This window comes from Anser brachyrhynchus (assembly GCF_964034855.1).
Source record: "Anser brachyrhynchus genome assembly, chromosome: 37".
Taxonomy (NCBI): domain Eukaryota; kingdom Metazoa; phylum Chordata; class Aves; order Anseriformes; family Anatidae; genus Anser; species Anser brachyrhynchus.
The window spans coordinates 76,664-96,524 of NC_137730.1; the positions used below are offsets into that span (position 1 = coordinate 76,664).

General features: G+C 61.0%; 3 protein-coding genes across 3 annotated transcripts; all 3 read right to left on the minus strand.

Annotated features, from left to right (window-relative positions):
- Positions 1-1,174: 1,174 nt before the first annotated feature.
- LOC308184580 (mucin-3A-like) lies at positions 1,175-2,932 on the minus strand (the record flags this gene model as incomplete). The annotated part of the gene is made up of 4 exons (XM_080571782.1): positions 1,175-1,512; positions 1,961-2,373; positions 2,501-2,569; positions 2,656-2,932. The coding sequence occupies 3 exons, from the start codon at positions 2,930-2,932 to the stop codon at positions 2,207-2,209; spliced, it is 513 nt and encodes a 170-aa protein (XP_080427908.1). The 3' UTR covers positions 1,175-1,512; positions 1,961-2,206.
- A 336-nt stretch (positions 2,933-3,268) lies between these two features.
- Positions 3,269-4,006, minus strand: LOC308184577 (uncharacterized protein; the record flags this gene model as incomplete). Its single annotated transcript, XM_080571779.1, has 2 exons — positions 3,699-4,006; positions 3,269-3,531 (listed from the first exon to the last, which is right to left on the minus strand). The coding sequence occupies exons 1-2, from the start codon at positions 3,991-3,993 to the stop codon at positions 3,269-3,271; spliced, it is 558 nt and encodes a 185-aa protein (XP_080427905.1). The 5' UTR covers positions 3,994-4,006.
- Positions 4,007-8,021: 4,015 nt separating this feature from the next.
- Positions 8,022-10,664, minus strand: LOC308184573 (mucin-3A-like). The gene is made up of 5 exons (XM_080571775.1): positions 10,538-10,664; positions 9,494-10,347; positions 9,339-9,407; positions 9,049-9,211; positions 8,022-8,970 (listed from the first exon to the last, which is right to left on the minus strand). Exons 2-5 carry the CDS (start codon positions 9,825-9,827, stop codon positions 8,811-8,813), a joined length of 726 nt encoding a protein of 241 aa, XP_080427901.1. The 5' UTR covers positions 9,828-10,347; positions 10,538-10,664; the 3' UTR covers positions 8,022-8,810.
- Positions 10,665-19,861: the final 9,197 nt, after the last annotated feature.

A 19,861-nucleotide genomic window follows, 5' to 3' on the forward strand; every position in this document is an offset into this window, starting at 1 on the left:
GCCCAGGGAGCTGCCAGGACCTGTAGGGCTGGGGGGATCTGGGGCAAATCCGACTCAAATTTGAGACCTGGGGCTGGGGATTTGTGGGTTCTGGTCGCCCCCACCACTGGTGGAGACCCCCCAGAAGGACCCAGATGGACCCCACCAGCTGCACCCACAAGGGGGCCACAGTTGGGCAGTTCCCACCCCGGCCCCGACGTCCCCTGTGACCACGGCTGGCATGGGGCCAGTGGCAGCAGCAGAATTTTTGTTGGGATCCACAGAATTTTTATTGGGATTTCCCATCCATAAGTGGGATGGGCAGGCGCTGGCCAGGAATCCTGTCCCTCACTGCCAGGATCTGCAAACACAGGTGTTTCCTCCTCCTCGCTGAACAAACAAACGCACCCAGCTCCTGCCAAGCCCATTTCCAGTCACTGCTGGGCTGTCCTGGGCCACTTCCAGCTCCGCCAGGGTCCTACAGATTGCTTCCAAACATGGTTGGGTCTTCCCAGAGCATTTCCAGCCATGGCTGGGCCTTCCAGGAGCATTTGGAGCCATGGTTCAGTCTTCAAAGTGCATTTCAAGTCATGATTGTGTCTTCCAAGAGCACTTCCAGCCATGGTTGTGTCTCCCGGTTGGGTCTCTCCAGGTTGACTCCTGGCTGAGTCTTCCCAAATTGTTCCCATCCACATCTGCTTCTTCCCAGATTACTTCTGTGGGCACCGTGGTGAGCAGGAGGCAACATTGTCCTTGGAATCAGCATCGCTGAGAACGTCCTGGAAGTGCTGGTGGGCAATGAGGTAAGGAGAAGCCAACGATGACCTTTGGAATCAGTGTCATTGAGAAGGTCCTGGAGGTCCTGGTGGGCAATGAGGTGAGGAGGAGGCAACATTGTCCTTGGAATCAACATCGTTGAGAAGGTCCTGGAGGTCCTGGTGGGCAATGAGGTGAGGAAGGGCCAGCGAAGACCTTGGAGGAGAAGCATTGAGAAGATTCTTGGCTCCCACATACCTCTGCCCCACAGCGCTCTGCCCCACATCCCTCTGCCCCCACCCCAGCCCCACACCCTGTGTTCCCACCCCACATTCCCCTGCCCCACATACCTGGGTCACAACTGGGGTCGCAGTGAGGGTCTGGCAATCTGCATCTGCAGGGGAGTGGAGAGAAAAGAGAAGGGGACGGAGGTGAGATGGGTCTGTGGGATGGGGGGTGAGTGCCGGGGGGAGGGGTGAGTGCAGGGGGGGGACGGGTCTGGAGGAGCACCCACCGGGATGTCGGTATTCACTCCTTCCAGCGAGGCCGTGAAGCTCCGTAGGCTGCCGCCTGTTGGGGATATGGGTGGGGAGCAGTAAGGTGAGTGGTGTGGTTGGGGGAGCAGCTGTGGTCCCACCGCCCCCCCAGTGCTGCCCCCCGTAGCCCTCCCAACCTGGGTCGGTGGCGTTGATGTTGCTGAGGACGAAGCCGTCGGATGCCGTCCAGGTGCCGCCATTGTTCTCATACCAGCTCTCCTCAACGGTGGCCGAAGTGTTCCTGGGGGACAGCGCCAGGGGGCTCGGAGGGGGCAGGAGGACAAAGAAGGGGGCTGTCCCCCCCCCCCCCCCCCAAGCCTTCCCAGATGTCCACCAACAACCCAATTCTGAACCCAAACCAAGACCAGGTGTTTGCCACCAGCCCACGTGTCCGTCACCAACCAACCAACCCAAAAGACCCCGGACCATCCAACCCATTAAACCCAACCCAAACCACCCCAACCCAACCAACCCAGAAGACCCCCAAACCATCCAAACCAACTAAACCCAACCCAACCACCCCGAACAAACCCAAAAGACCCCAAATCATTCAACCCTACTAAACCCAGACCTACTAAACCCAACCTAACCACCCCAAGCCATCCAAACCAAACCACCCCAACCCAACTCACCTCAACCCAACCCAACCAACTCAATCCAATCCACCCCAACCATCTCTGCCCCTCTACCTCTTCCTGCCCTTCCTCCGTATCACAAGCAGCACAGCAAGGGTGATGCAGGCGACGAGCAGCACCGTGACCACCACCCCCAACCCGGTGGCCACCTTACTGACACGCCCGGAGCACCGGGTGCCCGTGTACCAGTAGAGCAATTCATCCTGGCAGCTGCAGGGACAAGGAACAGGGACAAGGAACAGTGAGGCCCAGTGCTCCCAGGGTGCCGGGGGGTGGGCACAGAGGGACGCGTGGTGGCACTCACAAGCACTGTGGCCCGGCACGGGTGACGCGGCACTCGCCATGGTGGCAGTCGATGGTGCCGGGCGTGTTGGCCGTGCAGTTGGTGACGCAGCGGATGATGTTGCTCATGTTCTGCGCGTAGTAGTAGTCCTGGTAGCCGACGGGCGCCCGCTGCTGGCACAGTGCTGAGGAGGGGGCACGGGAGGGGGTCAAAAGGGGTGGTGGGGTGTGTAGGGGCTGGTGGGGCACATAGGGGGCTCAGGGGGTGCATGGGGGGGGTCCATGGGGGCACCCTGGCCACCCAGGCCTCACCGTCAAATGAAGAGGACTCCGTCATGTTCTTGATGATGGGACTGGGTGGCACCTTGAAGCAGACGATGGCTGCGGGGAGAGAGAGGCTGTCAGGGAACCTTCCCTGGGGCCTCCCCGAGGGGTCGGGGGGCGAGGAGGGAGGACAGAACACCCACAGGAGTCGTTCTCACAGTCGCCCTGGCTGTCGGCAGTCTCCTGAAGCTTCTGCACCAGCTCCTTCGTCTTGTTCTGGAACTCCTCGGTCAGGTTGGGGCTGGCGGTGGTTCTGAAGATGACCTCGTGGTCCACGTTGAGCCCAGTGCCCACGGGGGAGGACGCGGAGTCTCCCCCAGCCCTGCACACCCGTGCTCCCCGCCTGCTGGAGGCTGCCGGCACAATGCGGAGGATCTTCACGCCCTCGTAGCCGGGCACGGAGCTGTAGATCTTGGCCATCTGCCAGAGTGAGGGGTGCTGTGAGGATGGGTCTGGTGTGGCCAGCTCCTCCCCTCACGGGGCCTGGCCTCCCCTCTCACTCCCAGCCTCCCCTCTCACTCCCGGCCTCCCCTCTTGCTTCCGGCCTCCCCTCTTGCTCTCGGCCTCCTGTTGTGCTCCCTAATTCCCCTTGCACACCCTGGTCCCCCCTTCAGCTCCCAGCCTCCCCTCGGGTTCCCAGCCTCCCCTCACGGGGCCCGGCCTCCTCTCATGCTCCCAGGCCTCACCTCCTGCCGGAATTGCTTCTCAAAGTTCTCGTAGGCCTCCGAGCGGGGGTCCTGCAGCTCCTCCGTGTAGTCAAAGTTGGTGACGGTCACCACCAGCTCCACATTGGCCACGATCGTCCCCTCGATGGCTGCGGGAGGCAGGAGGGGGCTGAGCGCGGCGGGCCAGGGCCGGGCAGAGGTTGCGGGTCAGGCAGAGGCCGTGGGCTGGGGGGAGGCCGCACTTACGGATCTCGGTGGTGATGGAGTCGCTGAAGAACTCGCACAAGGGGCCGTGGAAGTCGGAGGGGCAGACGCACTTGATATCGTCATAGTAGCCTCCATTCTGGCAGACCACTGTGGGGAAAGCGGACATCAGGAGGCACCCAGGGGTGGGGGGGGGGGTCCCATGAGGAGACCCCGGGTAGGACAGGTGTTGAGGGTCAGTAATGGAGGCCTGGGAGGTGGAGTGGAGGAGGGAGGAGGCCAAGAGGAGGGAGGACAGGAGGGATGTGGAGGCTGACCTGGAGGAACGGTGGTGGTCGTTCGGGTGGTGGTGGTGGTGGTGGTTGGGGTGGTGGTAGTGGTGGTGGTCGTCGTCGTAGTACTGGTCGTGGTGGTGTTTGTGGTCGTTGTGGAGGTGGTGGTGGTCACTTGGGATTTGGTGGTGGTCACTGGAGCTGTGCTAGTTGTCACTGGAGCTGGACTGGTGGTCACTGGAGCGGTGCTGGTGGTCACTGCGGCACTAGTGGTGGTCACTGGAGCTGTACTGCTGCTTACTGGGGCGGTACTGGTGGTCACTGGGGCTGTACTGGTCATCACTGGAGCTGTGCTAGTGGTCACTAGGATGGTACTGGTAGTCACTGTTGCGGTGCTTGTGGTCACTGGGGCAGTGCTGGTGGTCTCTGGAGCTGTACTGGTGGAGCCTGTGGCTCCCGAGGAGCCTGTGAAGGACAGAGCGATGTTCCCTGCAGTGGAGATTGGGCCTGTGGGGGTTCCTGGAGAGGAAGAGGAGGCCGAGAATGTATCCTGGGAGGTGGGGGAGGCCAGAGTCGAGTCTGTGGGGGTTTCTGGAGTTATACTGGAGGCCGTGGGTTGAGGTGCTGTTGTGGAGGTGGCATCAGAGACACTTCCTTCATCACCAAGACCGATCGGGGTTTTAGTTGCCAGTGAGGTCAGAAGCGAGGCAGCTGCTGTCAGCACCTCGTGGCGGCCGCCCCGTCTCGCACCTTTCCCCTTTGTACCTCCCGGCTTCGCTCCTGGCCTCCCCGCCCCCCCCCCCCCCCCCCCCCGCCGCCACCACCACCACCCTCTCCCCGACTTTCGCTTTCATCTGACCCTTGTCCTGTTCCCGTTCACATGTCCGTGGGATGGGTGGGACGGAGGCTGCACAGGAGGACGTAGCCACTGCTGTCCCAATTTGTGGTCTCTTCTGCCCAAGCTCATGGCCTCTGCTGTCCCAATTCTGGCCTCCAGTGCCCCAATCCTGGCTTCAACTGCCCCAGTTCTGGCCTCCGGTGCCCCAATTTTTGCCTCCACTGCCCCAATTCTGGCCTCTGATGCCCCAATTCTGGACTCCACCACCCCAGTTCATCGTCTACACTGCCCCGATTTGTGGTGTCCCCTGCCCCAATTTTGGCCTCCATTGGTCCTCATCAGTGCCATCAATGCGGGGCAGGGGGCTGTGGAGTGTCCCCATCCCTGTCCTTGTCCCCGTCCCCCTCCCCAATGTCTTGTCGCTGTCCCCACCAGGACGGTGCCACCTCAGGCTGTGGAGGCCGATTCCCCCTTCAGCCTCCCCAGCACACACCAAGGAGATGCCCCAGGGGAGGACGCCCCATTCCTGCCCCCCACATCTGCGTTTCGGTGCCCCCTGGCCGGGCTCTACTCACCCATTGCATCCCTGTAGAGGAGGAGGTGGAAGAGGAGGAGGAAGGCCCGGGTGCAAGCCCCCATCTTGGTGCCCCCCAGCCCCACGGCGCTGCCAGTAGCATCCTGGTGCGGAGCCATGCCCGGGGCAGGAGTGGCAGTGGGGAACTTTGCCCCTCTGTGGGGAGGAGCCACATGTTCCCAGGGCAGGCGGTGGATGGGGGGGCGCAGCCATGCCCGGACCAGTTGTGGGCATTGTGACCGTGGCGACAAACGTGACGATCCCCTCCCCGATGTCGGGGACAACCACGACGGCCCCCTCCTCGATATCGCCGCCCAAACTGGGGACTGGGGACTGGGGCTGGGGGCTGGTAGATGGATTCCAGCCATCGTGGGGTCTTCCCAGGTCGTGTCCAACCATCGTTGGGTTCTCCAAGGTCGATTCCAATGACGTTGGGTCGTCCAAGATCATTTCCAACCATCTTTGTGTCCCCCAACATCGATTCCAACCATCTCTGGGTCCTCAAGATCAATTCCAACCATCACCGGGTTGTCCAAGGTCATTTCCAACCGTCTTTGGGTCCTCTAATTTTGATTCCAACCATCGCAGTGTGCTCAGGTGGCCAAGAAGGCCAACAGCATCCTGGCTTGCATAAGAAACAGTGTGGCCAGCAGGGCTAGGGAAGTGATTGTCCCCCTGTGCTCGGCTCTGGTGAGGCCGCACCTCGAGCACTGTGTTCAGTTTTGGGCCCCTCACTACAAGAAGGACATGGAGGTGCTCGAGAGAGTCCAGAGAAGGGCGATGAGGCTGGTGAGGGGTCTGGAGAACAAGGCTTATGAGGAGCGGCTGAGGGAGCTGGGGTTGTTCAGTCTGGAGAAGAGGAAGCTCAGGGGCGACCTCATCGCTCTCTACAGGTACCTTAAAGGAGGCTGTAGCGAGGTGGGGGTTGGTCTGTTCTCCCACGTGCCTGGTGACAGGACGAGGGGGAATTGTGCCAGGGGAGCTTTAGGTTGGATATTAGGAAGAACTTCTTTACTGAAAGGGTTGTGAGGCATTGGAATGGGCTGCCCAGGGAAGAGGTTTAAGTCACCATCCCTGGAGGTCTTTAGAAGACATTTAGATGTAGAGATAGTGATATGGTTTAGTGGAGGACTTGTTAGTATTAGGTCAGAGGTTGGACTCAGTGATCTTGGAGGTCTCTTCCAACCTAGATGGTTCTGTCATTCTGTGATATGGGGGCATTTGGAGCCATTTGGGGATATTTTGGTGTTTTTTTTTCAGGTCAATTCCAGGTCCAAACTTCAGGATGTTTTGGGGCCGTTCCGGGGCACTTTGGGGCTTTTCTATTCCAGGGCTGTCTTGGGGTCCACTTTCAGGCCATTTCAGGTCTGTTTTGGGACATTTAGGGGCTGTTTGGGGGCTGTTTGGGGACGTATGGGGACATTACGTGTGTTTTGTGTTCAATTTGGGGCAATTTCTGTTCATTTTTGAGGCATTTGGGGCAATTTGGGAGCACATCCACATCCTTTTCGTCTCCCAACCCCATCAGTGATGCCCCCCCATCCCCGTTGTCCCGCATCCCCATCCCTGGTGTCCCACATCCCCATCTTTGGTGTCCATCCCCACTCCTGGTGCCCCCCATCTCCATCTGCCATGTCCCCTGTCCCCAATGTCCGTCGCCCCTGTCACCTTCCCATGAGGCTTTACTGGTGCCCAGGGAGCTGCCAGGACCTGTAGGGCTGGGGGCATTTGATGATCCTTCTAGGACCTGTAGGGCTAGGGAGATTTGGGGTGAGTCTCACCCAAATTTGGGACCGGGAGCTGAGGATTTGTGGGTTCTGGTGGCCCCCAGCACTGGTGGAGACCCCCCAGAAGGACCTAGATGGACCCCAGCAGTTGAAGCCACAATGGGACCGTGGTTGGCCGGTTCCCACCCCGGCCCCAATATCCCTTGTGACCGTGGCTGGTGTGGGGCCGGAGGCAGCAGCAGAATTTTTATTCGGATGCACAGAATTTTTATTGGGATTGCCCACCCCTAAATTGAATGGGCAAGCACTGGCCGGGAGTCCTGTCCCCCACTGCCAGGATCTGCAAACACAGGTCTTTCCTCCTCCTCGCAGAGCAAAAACACATGCCCGGGTCCTGCCAAGCCCATTTCCAGTCACTGCTGGGCTGTCCTGGGCCACTTCCAGCTCTACCAGGGTCCTACAGATTGCTTCCAGCCATGGTTGGGCCTTCAAAGAGCATTTCCAGCCGTGGTTGGGTCTTCCAAGAGCATTTTGAGTCATGGCTGGGTTGTGATTCCAAGAGCATTTCCAGTTGTAGTTAGGTCTCCCGGTTGGGTCTCCCCAGGTTGACCCCTGGCCGAGTCTTCCAAAATTGTTCCCAGCCCATATGGTTCTTCCCAGATTACTCCCGTGGGCACCGTGGTGAGCAGGAGCTAACGACGAGCTTGGAAGCACCATTGTTGAGAAGGTACTGGAAGTTCTGGTGGGCACCAAGGTCAGCAGGAGGCAACGTTTTCCTTGGAATCAGCGTCGTCGAGAGGGTCCTGGAAGTGCTGGTGGGCACTGAGGTGAGCAGGAGGCAACATTGTCCTTGGAATCAGCATCATTGAGAAGGTCCTGGAGGTCCTGATGGGCACCGAGGTGAGGAGGAAGCAACGTAGTCCTTGGAATCAGCGTCATTGAGAAGGTCCTGGAGGTCCTGGTGGGCAATGAGGTGAGGAGGGGCCAGCGAAGACCTTGGAGGAGAAGCATTGAGAAGATTCTTGGCTCCCACATCCCCCTGACCCCACCCCAGCCCCACACCCTGTGTTCCCACCCCACATTCCCCTGCCCCACATACCTGAGTCACAACTGGGGTCGCAGTGAGGGTCTGGCAATCTGCATCTGCGGGGGAGTGGAGAGAAAAAAGAAGGGGACGGAGGTGAGATGGGTCCGGGGGGGCTGTGGGATAGGGGGTGAGTGCAGGGGGGGGACGGGTCTGGGGGAGCACCCACCAGGATGTCAGTGTTCACCCGTTCCAGCGAGGCCGTGAAGCTCCGTAGGCTGCCGCCTGTTGGGGACATGGGTGGGGGGCGATGGGGTGAGGGGTGGGGCTGGGGGAGCAGCTGTGGTCCCACCACCCCCCCAGTCCTGCCCCCCAGAGCCCTCCCGACCTGGGTCGGTGGCGTTGATGTTGCTGAGGACGAAGCCGTCGGATGCCGTCCAGGTGCCGCCATCGTTCTCGTACCAGCTCTCCTCAACGGTGGCCGAAGTGTTCCTGGGGGGCAGCGCCAGGGGGCTCAGAGGGGGCAGAAGGACAGAGGAGGGGGCTGTCCCACACCCCCCCAAGCCTGCCCAGATGTCCACCAACAACCCCATTCGGAACCCAAACCAAGACCAGGTGTCTGCCACCAGCCCACGTGTCCGTCACCAACCAATCAACCCAAAAGACCCCAGACCATCCAACCCAATTAAACCCAACCCAACCAACCCAACCCATCCAACCTAACCCAACTCATCCCAAACCACCCCAACCCAACCAACCCAGAAGACCCCAAACCAGCCAACCCAACTAAACCCAACCCGACCCATCCCATCCAACCCATACCACCCCAATCCAACCAACCCAAAAGACCCCAAATCATTCAGCCCTACTAAACCCAACCCTACTAAACCCAACCTAACCACCCCAACCCATCCTAACCAAACCACCCCAACCCAACTCACCTCAACCCAACCCAACCAACCCAATCCAATCCACCCCAACCATCCCTGCCCCTCTACCTCTTCCTGCCCTTCTTCCGTATCACCAGCAGCACAGCAAGGGCAATGCAGGCGACGAGCAGCACCGTAATCACCACCCCCAACCCGGTGGCCACCTTGCTGACGCGCCCAGAGCACCGGGTGCCCGTGTACCAGTAGAGCGATTCATCCCGGCAGCTGCAGGGACAAGGAAAGGTCAGGCCGGTGCTCCCAGGGGGTCAGGGGGCATGCAGGGGGACGCGTGGTGTCACTCACAAGCACTGTGGCCCGGCGCGGGTGACGCGGCACTCGCCATGGTGGCAGTCGATGGTGCCGGGCGTGTTGGCCGTGCAGTTGGTGACGCAGCGGATGATGTTGCTCATGTTCTGCGCGTAGTAGTAGTCCTGGTAGCCGACGGGCGCCCGCTGCTGGCACAGTGCTGAGGAGGGGGCACGGAAGGAGGGTCAAATGGGGTGGTGGGGTGTATAGGGGCTGGTGGGGTGCATAGGGGGTTCAGGGGATGCATATGGGGGTCCGTGGGGGCACCCTGGCCACCCAGGCCTCACCGTCAAATGAAGGGGACTTCGTCATGTTCTTGATGATGGGACTGGGTGGCACCTTGAAGCAGACGATGGCTGCGGGGAGAGAGAGGCTGTCAGGGAACCTTCCCTGGGGCCTCCCCGAGGGGTCGCGGGGTGAGGGGGAAGGACGGGACACCCACAGGAGTCGTTCTCGCAGTCGCCCTGGCTGTCGGCAGTCTCCTGAAGCTTCTGCACCAGCTCCTTCGTCTTGTTCTGGAACTCCTCAGTCAGGTTGGGGCTGGCGGTGGTTCTGAAGATGACCTCGTGGTCCACGTTGAGCCCAGTGCCCACAGGGGAGGACGCGGAGTCTCCCCCAGCCCTGCGCACCCGGGCTCCCCGCCTGCTGGAGGCCGCCGGCACAATGCGGAGGATCTTCACGCCCTCGTAGCCAGGCACAGAGTTGTAGATCTTGGCCATCTGCCAGGGCGACGGGTGCCATGAGGATGGGTCTGGTGCGGCCTGGCCTCCCCTCATGGGGCCTGGCCTGCCCTCTCACTCCCAGCCTCCCCTCTCACTCCCGGTCTCCTGTTGTGCTCCCAAACTCCCCTTGTGCACCCTGGTCTCCCCTTGAGCTCCCAGCCTCCCCTCGGGTTCCCAGCCTCACCTCACGGGGCCCAGCCTCCCCTCGTGGTCCCAGGCCTCACCTCCTGCCGGAATTGCTTCTCAAAGTTCTCGTAGGCCTCCGAGCGGGGGTCCTGCAGCTCCTCCGTGTAGTCAAAGTTGGTGACGGTCACCACCAGCTCCACGTTGGCCACAATCGTCCCCTCGATGGCTGCGGGAGGCAGGAGGACGGTGAGCATGGGGGGCCGGGGCCGGGCAGAGGCCGTTGGCCAGGGGGGAGGTCAAGGAGGGTGGAGGCCGTGGGCTGGGGGGAGGCCGCACTTACGGATCTCGGTGGTGATGGAGTCGCTGAAGAACTCGCACAAGGGGCCGTAGAAGTCGGAGGGGCAGACGCACTTGATACCGTCGTAGTAGCCTCCATTCTGGCAGACCACTGCAGGGAGAGCGGAGGTCAGGGAGCGCCTCGGGGGGCACCCAGGCATCGGGGTCCCACGAGGAGAGCCCGAGGAGGATGGGGGCGAGGGGCAGTGATGGAGGCCTGGGAGGATGGGCGGAGGAGGGAGGATGGGCGGAGGAGGGAGGAGGGCGAGAGAAGGGAGGACAGGAAGGATATGGAGGCTGACCTGGAGGAACAGAGGTGGTCGTTCGGGTGGTGGTGGTTGTTGGGGTGGTGGGGGTAGTTGTTGGGGTGGTGGGGGTGGTGGGGGTAGTTGTTCGGGTGGTGGTAGTGCTGGTGGTTGTGGTCGTTGGGGTGGTGGTAGTGGTGGTGGTTGTGGTCATTGGGGTGGTGGTGGTCATTGTGGTCGTCGTGGTACTGGTCATGGTGCTGGTTGTGGTCGTTGGGGAGGTGGTGGTGGTTACAGGGGTGGTGGTGACAGTCACTGGGGAGGTGGTGGGGGTCACTAGAGCTGTACTGGTGGTTCCTGGGATAGTGGTGGAGGTCACTGGGACGGTGCTGGAGCTCCCTGGGGAGACGCTGGAGGTCACTGGGGAGGTGCTGGAGGTCACTGGGATGCTGCTGGAGGTCACTGGGGAAGTGCTGGAGGTCACTGGGGAGGTGCTGGAGCTCACTGGGGAGGTGCTGGAAGTCACTGGGACGATGCTGGTGTTCAGTGGGACGGTGCTAGAGATCACTGGGGTGGTGCCGGAGGTCACTGGGGAGGTGCTTAAGGTCACTGGGGAGGTGCTGGAGGTATCTGGGGAGGTGCTGGAGCTCACTGGAACGGTGCTGGAGCTAACTGGGATGGTGCTCGAGCTCACTGGGACAGTGCTGGAGCTCACTACGATGGTGCTGGAGCTCACTGGGACAGTACTGGAGGTCTCTGGGGAGATGCTGGAGGTCCCTGGGATGGTACTGGAGATCACTGGGATGCTGCTGGAGGTCTCTGGGGTGGTGCTGAAAGTCACTGGGGAGATGCTGGAGCTCACTGGGGAGATGCTGGAGGTGTCTGGGGAGGTGCCAGAGGTCACTGGGGAGATGCTGGAGGTGTCTGCCGTGGTGCTGGAGCTCTCTGTGGTGGTGCTGGAGGTCACCGGAGAGATGCTGGAGGTCACTCGGGAGATGCTTGAGGTGTCTGGGGAGGTGCTTGAGATGTCTGGGGAGGTGCTGGAGGTCACTGTAGAGGTGCTGGAGGTCACTGGGGACATGCTGGAGGTGTCTGTGGAGGTGCTTGAGATGTCTGGGGTGGTGCTGGAGGTGTCTGGGGAGGTGCTTGAGATGTCTGGGGAGGTGCTGGAGGTCACTGTAGAGGTGCTGGAGGTCACTGGGGACATGCTGGAGGTGTCTGTGGAGGTGCTTGAGATGTCTGGGGTGGTGCTGGAGGTGTCTGGGGAGGTGCTGGAGGTCACTGGGGAGATGCTGGAGGTCACTGGGGAGATGCTGGATGTGTCTGGGGAGGTGCTGGAGGTCACTGGGAAGATGGTGGAGGTGGCTGGGGAGGTGCTGGAGGTCACTGGGGAGATGCTGGAGGTGTCTGGGGTGGTGCTGAAGGTCACTGGGGAGATGGTGGAGGTGGCTGGGGAGATTCTGGAGGTGTCTGGGGAGGTGCTGGACCTGTCTGGGGTCGTGCTGGGGGTGTCTGCGGAGGTGCTGGTGGTCACTGGGGAGGTGCTGGAGGTCACTGGGTAGATGCTGGAGGTGTCTGGGGAGGTGCTGGAGGTCACTGGGATGGTACTGGAGGGGTCTGGGGAGGTGCTGGACATGTCTGGGGAGATGTTGGAGGTCACTGGGGTGGTGCTGGAGGTGTCTGTGAAGATGCTGGAGGTGTCTGCGGTGGTGCTGGAGGTCACTGGAGAGATGCTGGAGGTCACTGGGGAGATGCTGGAGGTCACTGGGGAGATGCTGGAGGTCACTGGGGAGATGCTGGAGGTGTCTGGGGAGATGCTGGAGGTGTCTGCGGAGGTGCTGGAGGTGTCTGTGAAGATGCTGGTGGTCACTGGGGTGGTGCTGGACGTCACTGGGGAGATGCTGGAGGTCACTGGGGAGATGCTGGAGGTGTCTGTGGAGGTGCTTGAGGTGTCTGGGGAGGTGCTGGAGGTCACTGGGGAGGTGCTGGACGTCTCCGGGGATATGTTGGAGGTCACTGGAGAGATGCTGGAGGTCACTGGGGAGGTGCTGGAGGTGTCTGTGAAGATGCTGGAGGTGTCTGGGGTGGTGCTGGAGGTCACTGGGGAGATGCTGGAGGTGTCTGTGAAGATGCTGGAGGTGTCTGGGGAGGTGCTGGAGGTCCCTGGGATGGTGCTGGAGGTCACTGGGCTGGTGCTGGAGGTGTCTGTGAAGATGCTGGACGTGTCTGGGGTGGTGCTGGAGGACACTGGGGAGGTGCTGAAGGTCACTGGGGAGATGCTGGAGGTGTCTGGAGAGATGCTGGAGGTCACTGGGGACATGCTGGAGGTGTCTGTGAAGATGCTGGAGGTGTCTGCGGAGGTGCTGGAGGTCACTGGAGAGATGCTGGAGGTCACTGGGGAGATGCTGGACGTCTCTGGGGATATGTTGGAGGTCACTGGAGAGATGCTGGAGGTCACTGGGGATATGCTGGAGGTGTCTGGGGAGGTGCTGGAGGTCACTGGGGAGGTGCTGGAGGTGTCTGGGGTGGTGCTGGAGGTGGCTGGGGAGGTGTTAGAGCTCACTGGAGAGATGCTGGAGGTCACTGGGGAGATGCTGGACGTCTCTGGGGATATGTTGGAGGTCACTGGAGAGATGCTGGAGGTCACTGGGGAGATGCTGGAGGTGTCTGGGGAGGTGCTGTAGGTCTCTGGGGTGGTGCTGGTGGTCACTGGGGTGGTGCTGGAGGTGTCTGTGAAGGTGCTGGAGGTGTCTGTGGAGGTGCTGGAGGTCTCTGGGGAGGTACTGGAGGTCACTGGGGAGGTGCTGGACGTCTCTGGGGATATGTTGGAGGTCACTGGAGAGATGCTGGAGGTCACTGGGGAGGTGCTGACGGTGTCTGGGGTGGTGCTGGAGGTCTCTGCGGTGGTGCTGGTGGTCACTGGGGTGGTGCTGGAGGTGCCTGTGAAGATGCTGGACATGTCTGGGGCGGTGCTGGAGGACACTGGGGAGGTGCTGGAGGTCACTGGGGAGATGCTGGAGGTGTCTGTGGTGGTGCTGGAGGTCTCTGGGGAGGTGCTGGAGGTCACTGGGGAGGTGTTGGAGATCACTGGGATTGTGCTGGAGGTGTGTGTGGAGGTGTTGGAGGTCTCTGGAGAGGTACTGGAGGTCACTGGGGAGGTGCTGGACGTCTCTGGGGATATGTTGGAGGTCACTGGAGAGATGCTGGAGGTCACTGGGGAGATGCTGGAGGTGTCTGGGGTGGTGCTGGAGGTGGCTGGGGAGGTGTTAGAGGTCACTGGGGAGATGGTGGACGTCACTGGGGAGATGCTGGAGGTCACTGGGGAGATGCTGGAGGTGTCTGGGGAGGTGCTGGTGGTCTCTGGGGAGGTGCTGGAGGTCACTGGGGAGGTGCTGGACGTCTCCGGGGATATGTTGGAGGTCACTGGAGAGATGCTGGAGGTCACTGGGGAGATGCTGGAGGTGTCTGGGGTGGTGCTGGAGGTGGCTGGGGAGGTGTTAGAGGTCACTGGGGAGATGGTGGACGTCACTGGGGAGATGCTGGAGGTCACTGGGGAGATGCTGGAGGTGTCTGCGGTGGTGCTGGTGGTCACTGGGGTGGTGCTGGAGGTGTCTGTGAAGATGCTGGTGGTCACTGGGGTGGTGCTGGACGTCACTGGGGAGATGCTGGAGGTCACTGGGGAGATGCTGGAGGTGTCTGGGGTGGTGCTTGAGGTGTCTGGGGAGGTGCTGGAGGTGTCTGCGGTGGTGCTGGTGGTCACTGGGGTGGTGCTGGAGGTGTCTGTGAAGATGCTGGTGGTCACTGGGGTGGTGCTGGACGTCACTGGGGAGATGCTGGAGGTCACTGGGGAGATGCTGGAGGTGTCTGGGGTGGTGCTTGAGGTGTCTGGGGAGGTGCTGGAGGTGTCTGCGGTGGTGCTGGTGGTCACTGGGGTGGTGCTGGAGGTGTCTGTGAAGATGCTGGTGGTCGCTGGGGTGGTGCTGGACGTCACTGGCGAGATGCTGGAGGTCACTGGGGAGATGCTGGAGGTGTCTGGGGTGGTGCTTGAGGTGTCTGGGGAGGTGCTGGAGGTGTGTGCGGTGGTGCTGGTGGTCACTGGGGTGGTGCTGGAGGTGTCTGTGAAGATGCTGGTGGTCACTGGGGTGGTGCTGGACGTCACTGGGGAGATGCTGGAGGTCACTGGGGAGATGCTGGAGGTGTCTGGGGTGGTGTTTGAGGTGTCTGGGGAGGTGCTGGAGGTGTCTGCGGTGGTGCTGGTGGTCACTGGGGTGGTGCTGGAGGTGTCTGTGAAGATGCTGGTGGTCACTGGGGTGGTGCTGGACGTCACTGGGGAGATGCTGGAGGTCACTGGGGAGATGCTGGAGGTGTCTGGGGTGGTGCTTGAGGTGTCTGGGGAGGTGCTGGAGGTGTCTGCGGTGGTGCTGGTGGTCACTGGGGTGGTGCTGGAGGTGTCTGTGAAGATGCTGGTGGTCACTGGGGTGGTGCTGGACGTCACTGGGGAGATGCTGGAGGTCACTGGGGAGATGCTGGAGGTGTCTGGGGTGGTGCTTGAGGTGTCTGGGGAGGTGCTGGAGGTGTCTGCGGTGGTGCTGGTGGTCACTGGGGTGGTGCTGGAGGTGTCTGTGAAGATGCTGGTGGTCACTGGGGTGGTGCTGGACGTCACTGGGGAGATGCTGGAGGTCACTGGGGAGATGCTGGAGGTGTCTGGGGTGGTGCTTGAGGTGTCTGGGGAGGTGCTGGAGGTGTCTGCGGTGGTGCTGGTGGTCACTGGGGTGGTGCTGGAGGTGTCTGTGAAGATGCTGGTGGTCACTGGGGTGGTGCTGGACGTCACTGGGGAGATGCTGGAGGTCACTGGGGAGATGCTGGAGGTGTCTGGGGTGGTGCTTGAGGTGTCTGGGGAGGTGCTGGAGGTGTCTGCGGTGGTGCTGGTGGTCACTGGGGTGGTGCTGGAGGTGTCTGTGAAGATGCTGGTGGTCACTGGGGTGGTGCTGGACGTCACTGGGGAGATGCTGGACGTCTCTGGGGAGATGCTGGAGGTGTCTGGGGTGGTGCTTGAGGTGTCTGGGGAGGTGCTGGAGGTGTGTGCGGTGGTGCTGGTGGTCACTGGGGTGGTGCTGGAGGTGTCTGTGAAGATGCTGGTGGTCACTGGGGTGGTGCTGGACGTCACTGGGGAGATGCTGGAGGTCACTGGGGAGATGCTGGAGGTGTCTGGGGTGGTGCTTGAGGTGTCTGGGGAGGTGCTGGAGGTGTCTGCGGTGGTGCTGGTGGTCACTGGGGTGGTGCTGGAGGTGTCTGTGAAGATGCTGGTGGTCACTGGGGTGGTGCTGGACGTCACTGGGGAGATGCTGGAGGTCACTGGGGAGATGCTGGAGGTGTCTGGGGTGGTGCTTGAGGTGTCTGGGGAGGTGCTGGAGGTGTCTGCGGTGGTGCTGGTGGTCACTGGGGTGGTGCTGGAGGTGTCTGTGAAGATGCTGGTGGTCACTGGGGTGGTGCTGGACGTCACTGGGGAGATGCTGGAGGTCACTGGGGAGATGCTGGAGGTGTCTGGGGTGGTGCTTGAGGTGTCTGGGGAGGTGCTGGAGGTGTCTGCGGTGGTGCTGGTGGTCACTGGGGTGGTGCTGGAGGTGTCTGTGAAGATGCTGGTGGTCACTGGGGTGGTGCTGGACGTCACTGGGGAGATGCTGGACGTCTCTGGGGAGATGCTGGAGGTGTCTGGGGTGGTGCTTGAGGTGTCTGGGGAGGTGCTGGAGGTGTGTGCGGTGGTGCTGGTGGTCACTGGGGTGGTGCTGGAGGTGTCTGTGAAGATGCTGGTGGTCACTGGGGTGGTGCTGGACGTCACTGGGGAGATGCTGGAGGTCACTGGGGAGATGTTGGAGGTGTCTGGGGTGGTGCTTGAGGTGTCTGGGGAGGTGCTGGAGGTGTCTGCGGTGGTGCTGGTGGTCACTGGGGTGGTGCTGGACGTCACTGGGGAGATGCTGGAGGTCACTGGGGAGATGCTGGAGGTGTCTGGGGTGGTGCTTGAGGTGTCTGGGGAGGTGCTGGAGGTGTCTGCGGTGGTGCTGGTGGTCACTGGGGTGGTGCTGGAGGTGTCTGTGAAGATGCTGGAGGTCACTGGGGAGATACTGGAGGTCACTGCAGAAATTATGTCAGTCCCTTCTGCGGTGGTGCTGCTTCCTTTTGTTGTAGAGGCCACGTCACTGAGCTCCCTGTGGAGGCCGCCCTGTCCCGCACCTTTCCCCTTTGTACCCCCCGGCCTCGCCTGTGTCTGTTCCCATCCCGGCCTCTCCCCGACTTTCGCTTTCATCTGACCCTTGTCCTGTTCCCGTTCACACGTCCGTGGGACAGGTGGGGCGGAGGCAACACAGGAGGACGTGGCCTCTGCTGTCCCAATTTGTGGTCTCTTCTGCCCAAATTCATGGCCTCCCCTGTCCCAATTCTGGCCTCCAGTGCCCCATTTGTGGCCTCAACTTCCCCAGTTCTGGCCTCAGCTGCCCCAATTTTTGCCTCCACTGCCCCAATTCTGGCCTCCGATGCCCCAGTTCTGGCCTCCACCGCCCCAGTTCATCGTCTACACTGCCCCGACTTGTGGCCTCCCCTGCCCGATTTCTGGCCTCCACCGGGCCTCATCAGTGCCACCACCACGGAGTGGGGGGCTGTGGAGTGTCCCCATCCCTGTCCTTGTCCCCATCCCCCTCCCCAATATCCCTGTCCCTGTCCCCAATGTCCCCATCACCCTCCCCACTGTGCTTGTCCCCCTCCCCAATGTCCTGTCGCTGTCCCCGCCAGGACGATGCCACCTCAGGGCGTAGAGGCCGATTCCCCCCTCAGCCTCCCCAACGCACCCCAAGGAGATGCCACAGGGGAGTCCGCCTCCTCCCGCCCCCATGGCTGCGTTTTGGTGCCCCTCGGACAGGTTCCACTCACCTGCTGCAATGCCGTAGAGGAGGAGGAGGAAGAGGAGGAGGAAGGCCCGGGTGCAAGACCCCATCTTGGTGCCCCCCAGCCCCGCGGCGCTGCCAGCAGCATCCCAGTGCGGAGGCATACCTGGGGCAGGAGTGGCAGTGGGGAACTTTGCCCCTCTGCGGGGAGGAGCTGCTCATCCCCGGGGTGGGTGGTGGTTGGGGGACGGGCCGTGCCCGGACCAATCGTGGGCACCGTGACCGTGGGGACAAACGTGACAGTCCCCTCCCCGTTATCAGGGACAACTGCGATGTTCCCCTCCCCGTTATCGCTGCTCTAGGGGTATCGCGGTGTCCCGGGGAGGGGGTTTTTGTTCCTTTTTGGGGTGAATCTGACCCAAATTGGGGACTGGGGGCTGGGGTTGGGGGCTGGTAGATGTATTCCAGCCATCGTGGGGTCTTCCCAGGTCGTGTCCAACCATCGTTGGTTTCTCCAAGATCGATTCCAACTATCTTTGTGTCCCCCAAGATCACTTCCAACCATTGTTGTGTCCCTCAAGATCAATTCCAGTCATTGCTGGGTCCTCCAAGATCATTCCAACCATCGTTGGGTCCTCTAATTTCGATTCCAACCATCGTTGGGTCTTCTAAGATTGATTCCTACCATCGTTGGGGCCTCCAAGATCACTTCCAATCATGATTGGGCCCCCCAAGATCAATTCCAAACATTGTTGGGTCTTTTCAGACCATTTTCAACCATGGCCAGGTCTTCCCAGATCAATTCTAACAATGCTTGTGTCCTCCAAGATCATTTCCAACCATGGTTGGGTCCCATGAGATTGTTTCCAACCATCGTTAGGTTCTCCAAGATCGATTCCAACTATGGTTGGGTCCTCCAGGGTCATTTCCAATGATAGTTGGATCCTCCAAGATTGTTTCCAACCATCGTTGGGTCTTCTCAGACCATTTTCAGCCATGGTCAGGTCTTCCAAGATCACTTTCAACCACCACTGGGTCCTCCAAGATCATTTCCAACCATCGTTGGGTCCCCTAAGATCAATTCCAACCATCTTCGGGTCCTCCCAGATTGATTCCAAACATCATTGTGTCCCCTGGGATCGATTCCATCCATCGTTGGGTCCTCCAAGATCGATTCCAACCATCATTGGGTCTTCTCAGACCATTTTCAACCATGGCCAGGTCTTCCCAGGTCAGTTCCAACCACCATTGGGTCTTCCAAGTTCGTTTCCAATGATCGCTGGGTCCTCCAAGATCGATTCCAACCACCGTTGGGTCTTCTCAGACCATTTTCAACCACTGCCAGGTCTTCCTGGATCGATTCTTGGGTCTTCCTAGGTTCCTTCCTCTCAGATCTTCTCCGCTCCCGGCCAGGTCTTCCCAAATTGTTTCTGGTTCCTCCTGGAGACTGAGAGCTCACGGGTATGGATTAAAGGGCAGACATCCACTGTTGATACCACGGCCGCCAGATGAGGAAGAGGAGGAGATGAAGCCTTCTTCAGACAGCTCCAAGCAACCTCTCGGTCTCCCTGGTTCTCCTGGAGGACTTCAACCACCCCGATACCTGCTGGGAAGACCAAACAGCGAGGCACAAACCATCCAGGAGGTTCCTGCAGGGCGTCGATGACCACGATCACCATCTCGAGATGTTTCTCCACCACACAGGTGGCGGAGGAGCCGACGGGGTGAGGAGGGACGAGCTGGAGACCTCGGCTGCAGCGACCGCAGGATGGTGGAGGCCGGGATCTCGCGGGGAGGAAGCCGGGCTCCAACCACCCCAATTTGCGGAAAGTTGGACTTCAGGGGGACTTGGCCCCATAGATGTGGGTCTGGGAGGAGTTTGTGCCCCATGGATGTGGGTCTAGGCCCCATGGACATGGGTCTGGGGGGTCTTGGCCCCATAAATTTGGGTCTGGGGGGGTCTCGTCTCCATAGATGTGGGTCTGGGAGGGGCTTGTGCCCCATGGATGGGGGTCTGGGGGGTCTCGGCCCCATACATTTGGGTCTGGGGGGTCTCATCCCCATAGATGTGGGTCTGGGAGGGGTCTGTTCCCCATGGATGTGGGTCTGGGAGGGGTTTGTGCCCCATGGATGTGGGTCTAGGCCCCATGGACGTGGGTCTGGGGGGTCTTGGCACCATAGATTTGGGTCTGGGGGGGGTTTGTGCCCCATAGATTTGGGTCTGAGGGGTCTCGGCCCCATAGATTTGGGCCTGGGGGGTTTTGGCCCCATAGATTTGGGTCTGGGAGGGGTTTGTACCCCATGGATGTGGGTCCAGGCCCAATAAATGTGGGTCTGGGAGGGGTTTGTGCCCCATAGGTGTGGGTCTGGGGGGTCTCAGCCCCATAGATGTGGGTCCAGGCCCCATGGATGTGGGCCCAGGCCCGCCCCGGCCTCTGTCCGGTTGCCATGGCGACAGCGCGGGCGCTACCGTGGCAACAAGCCCCGCCCCTTGGCAACCGTT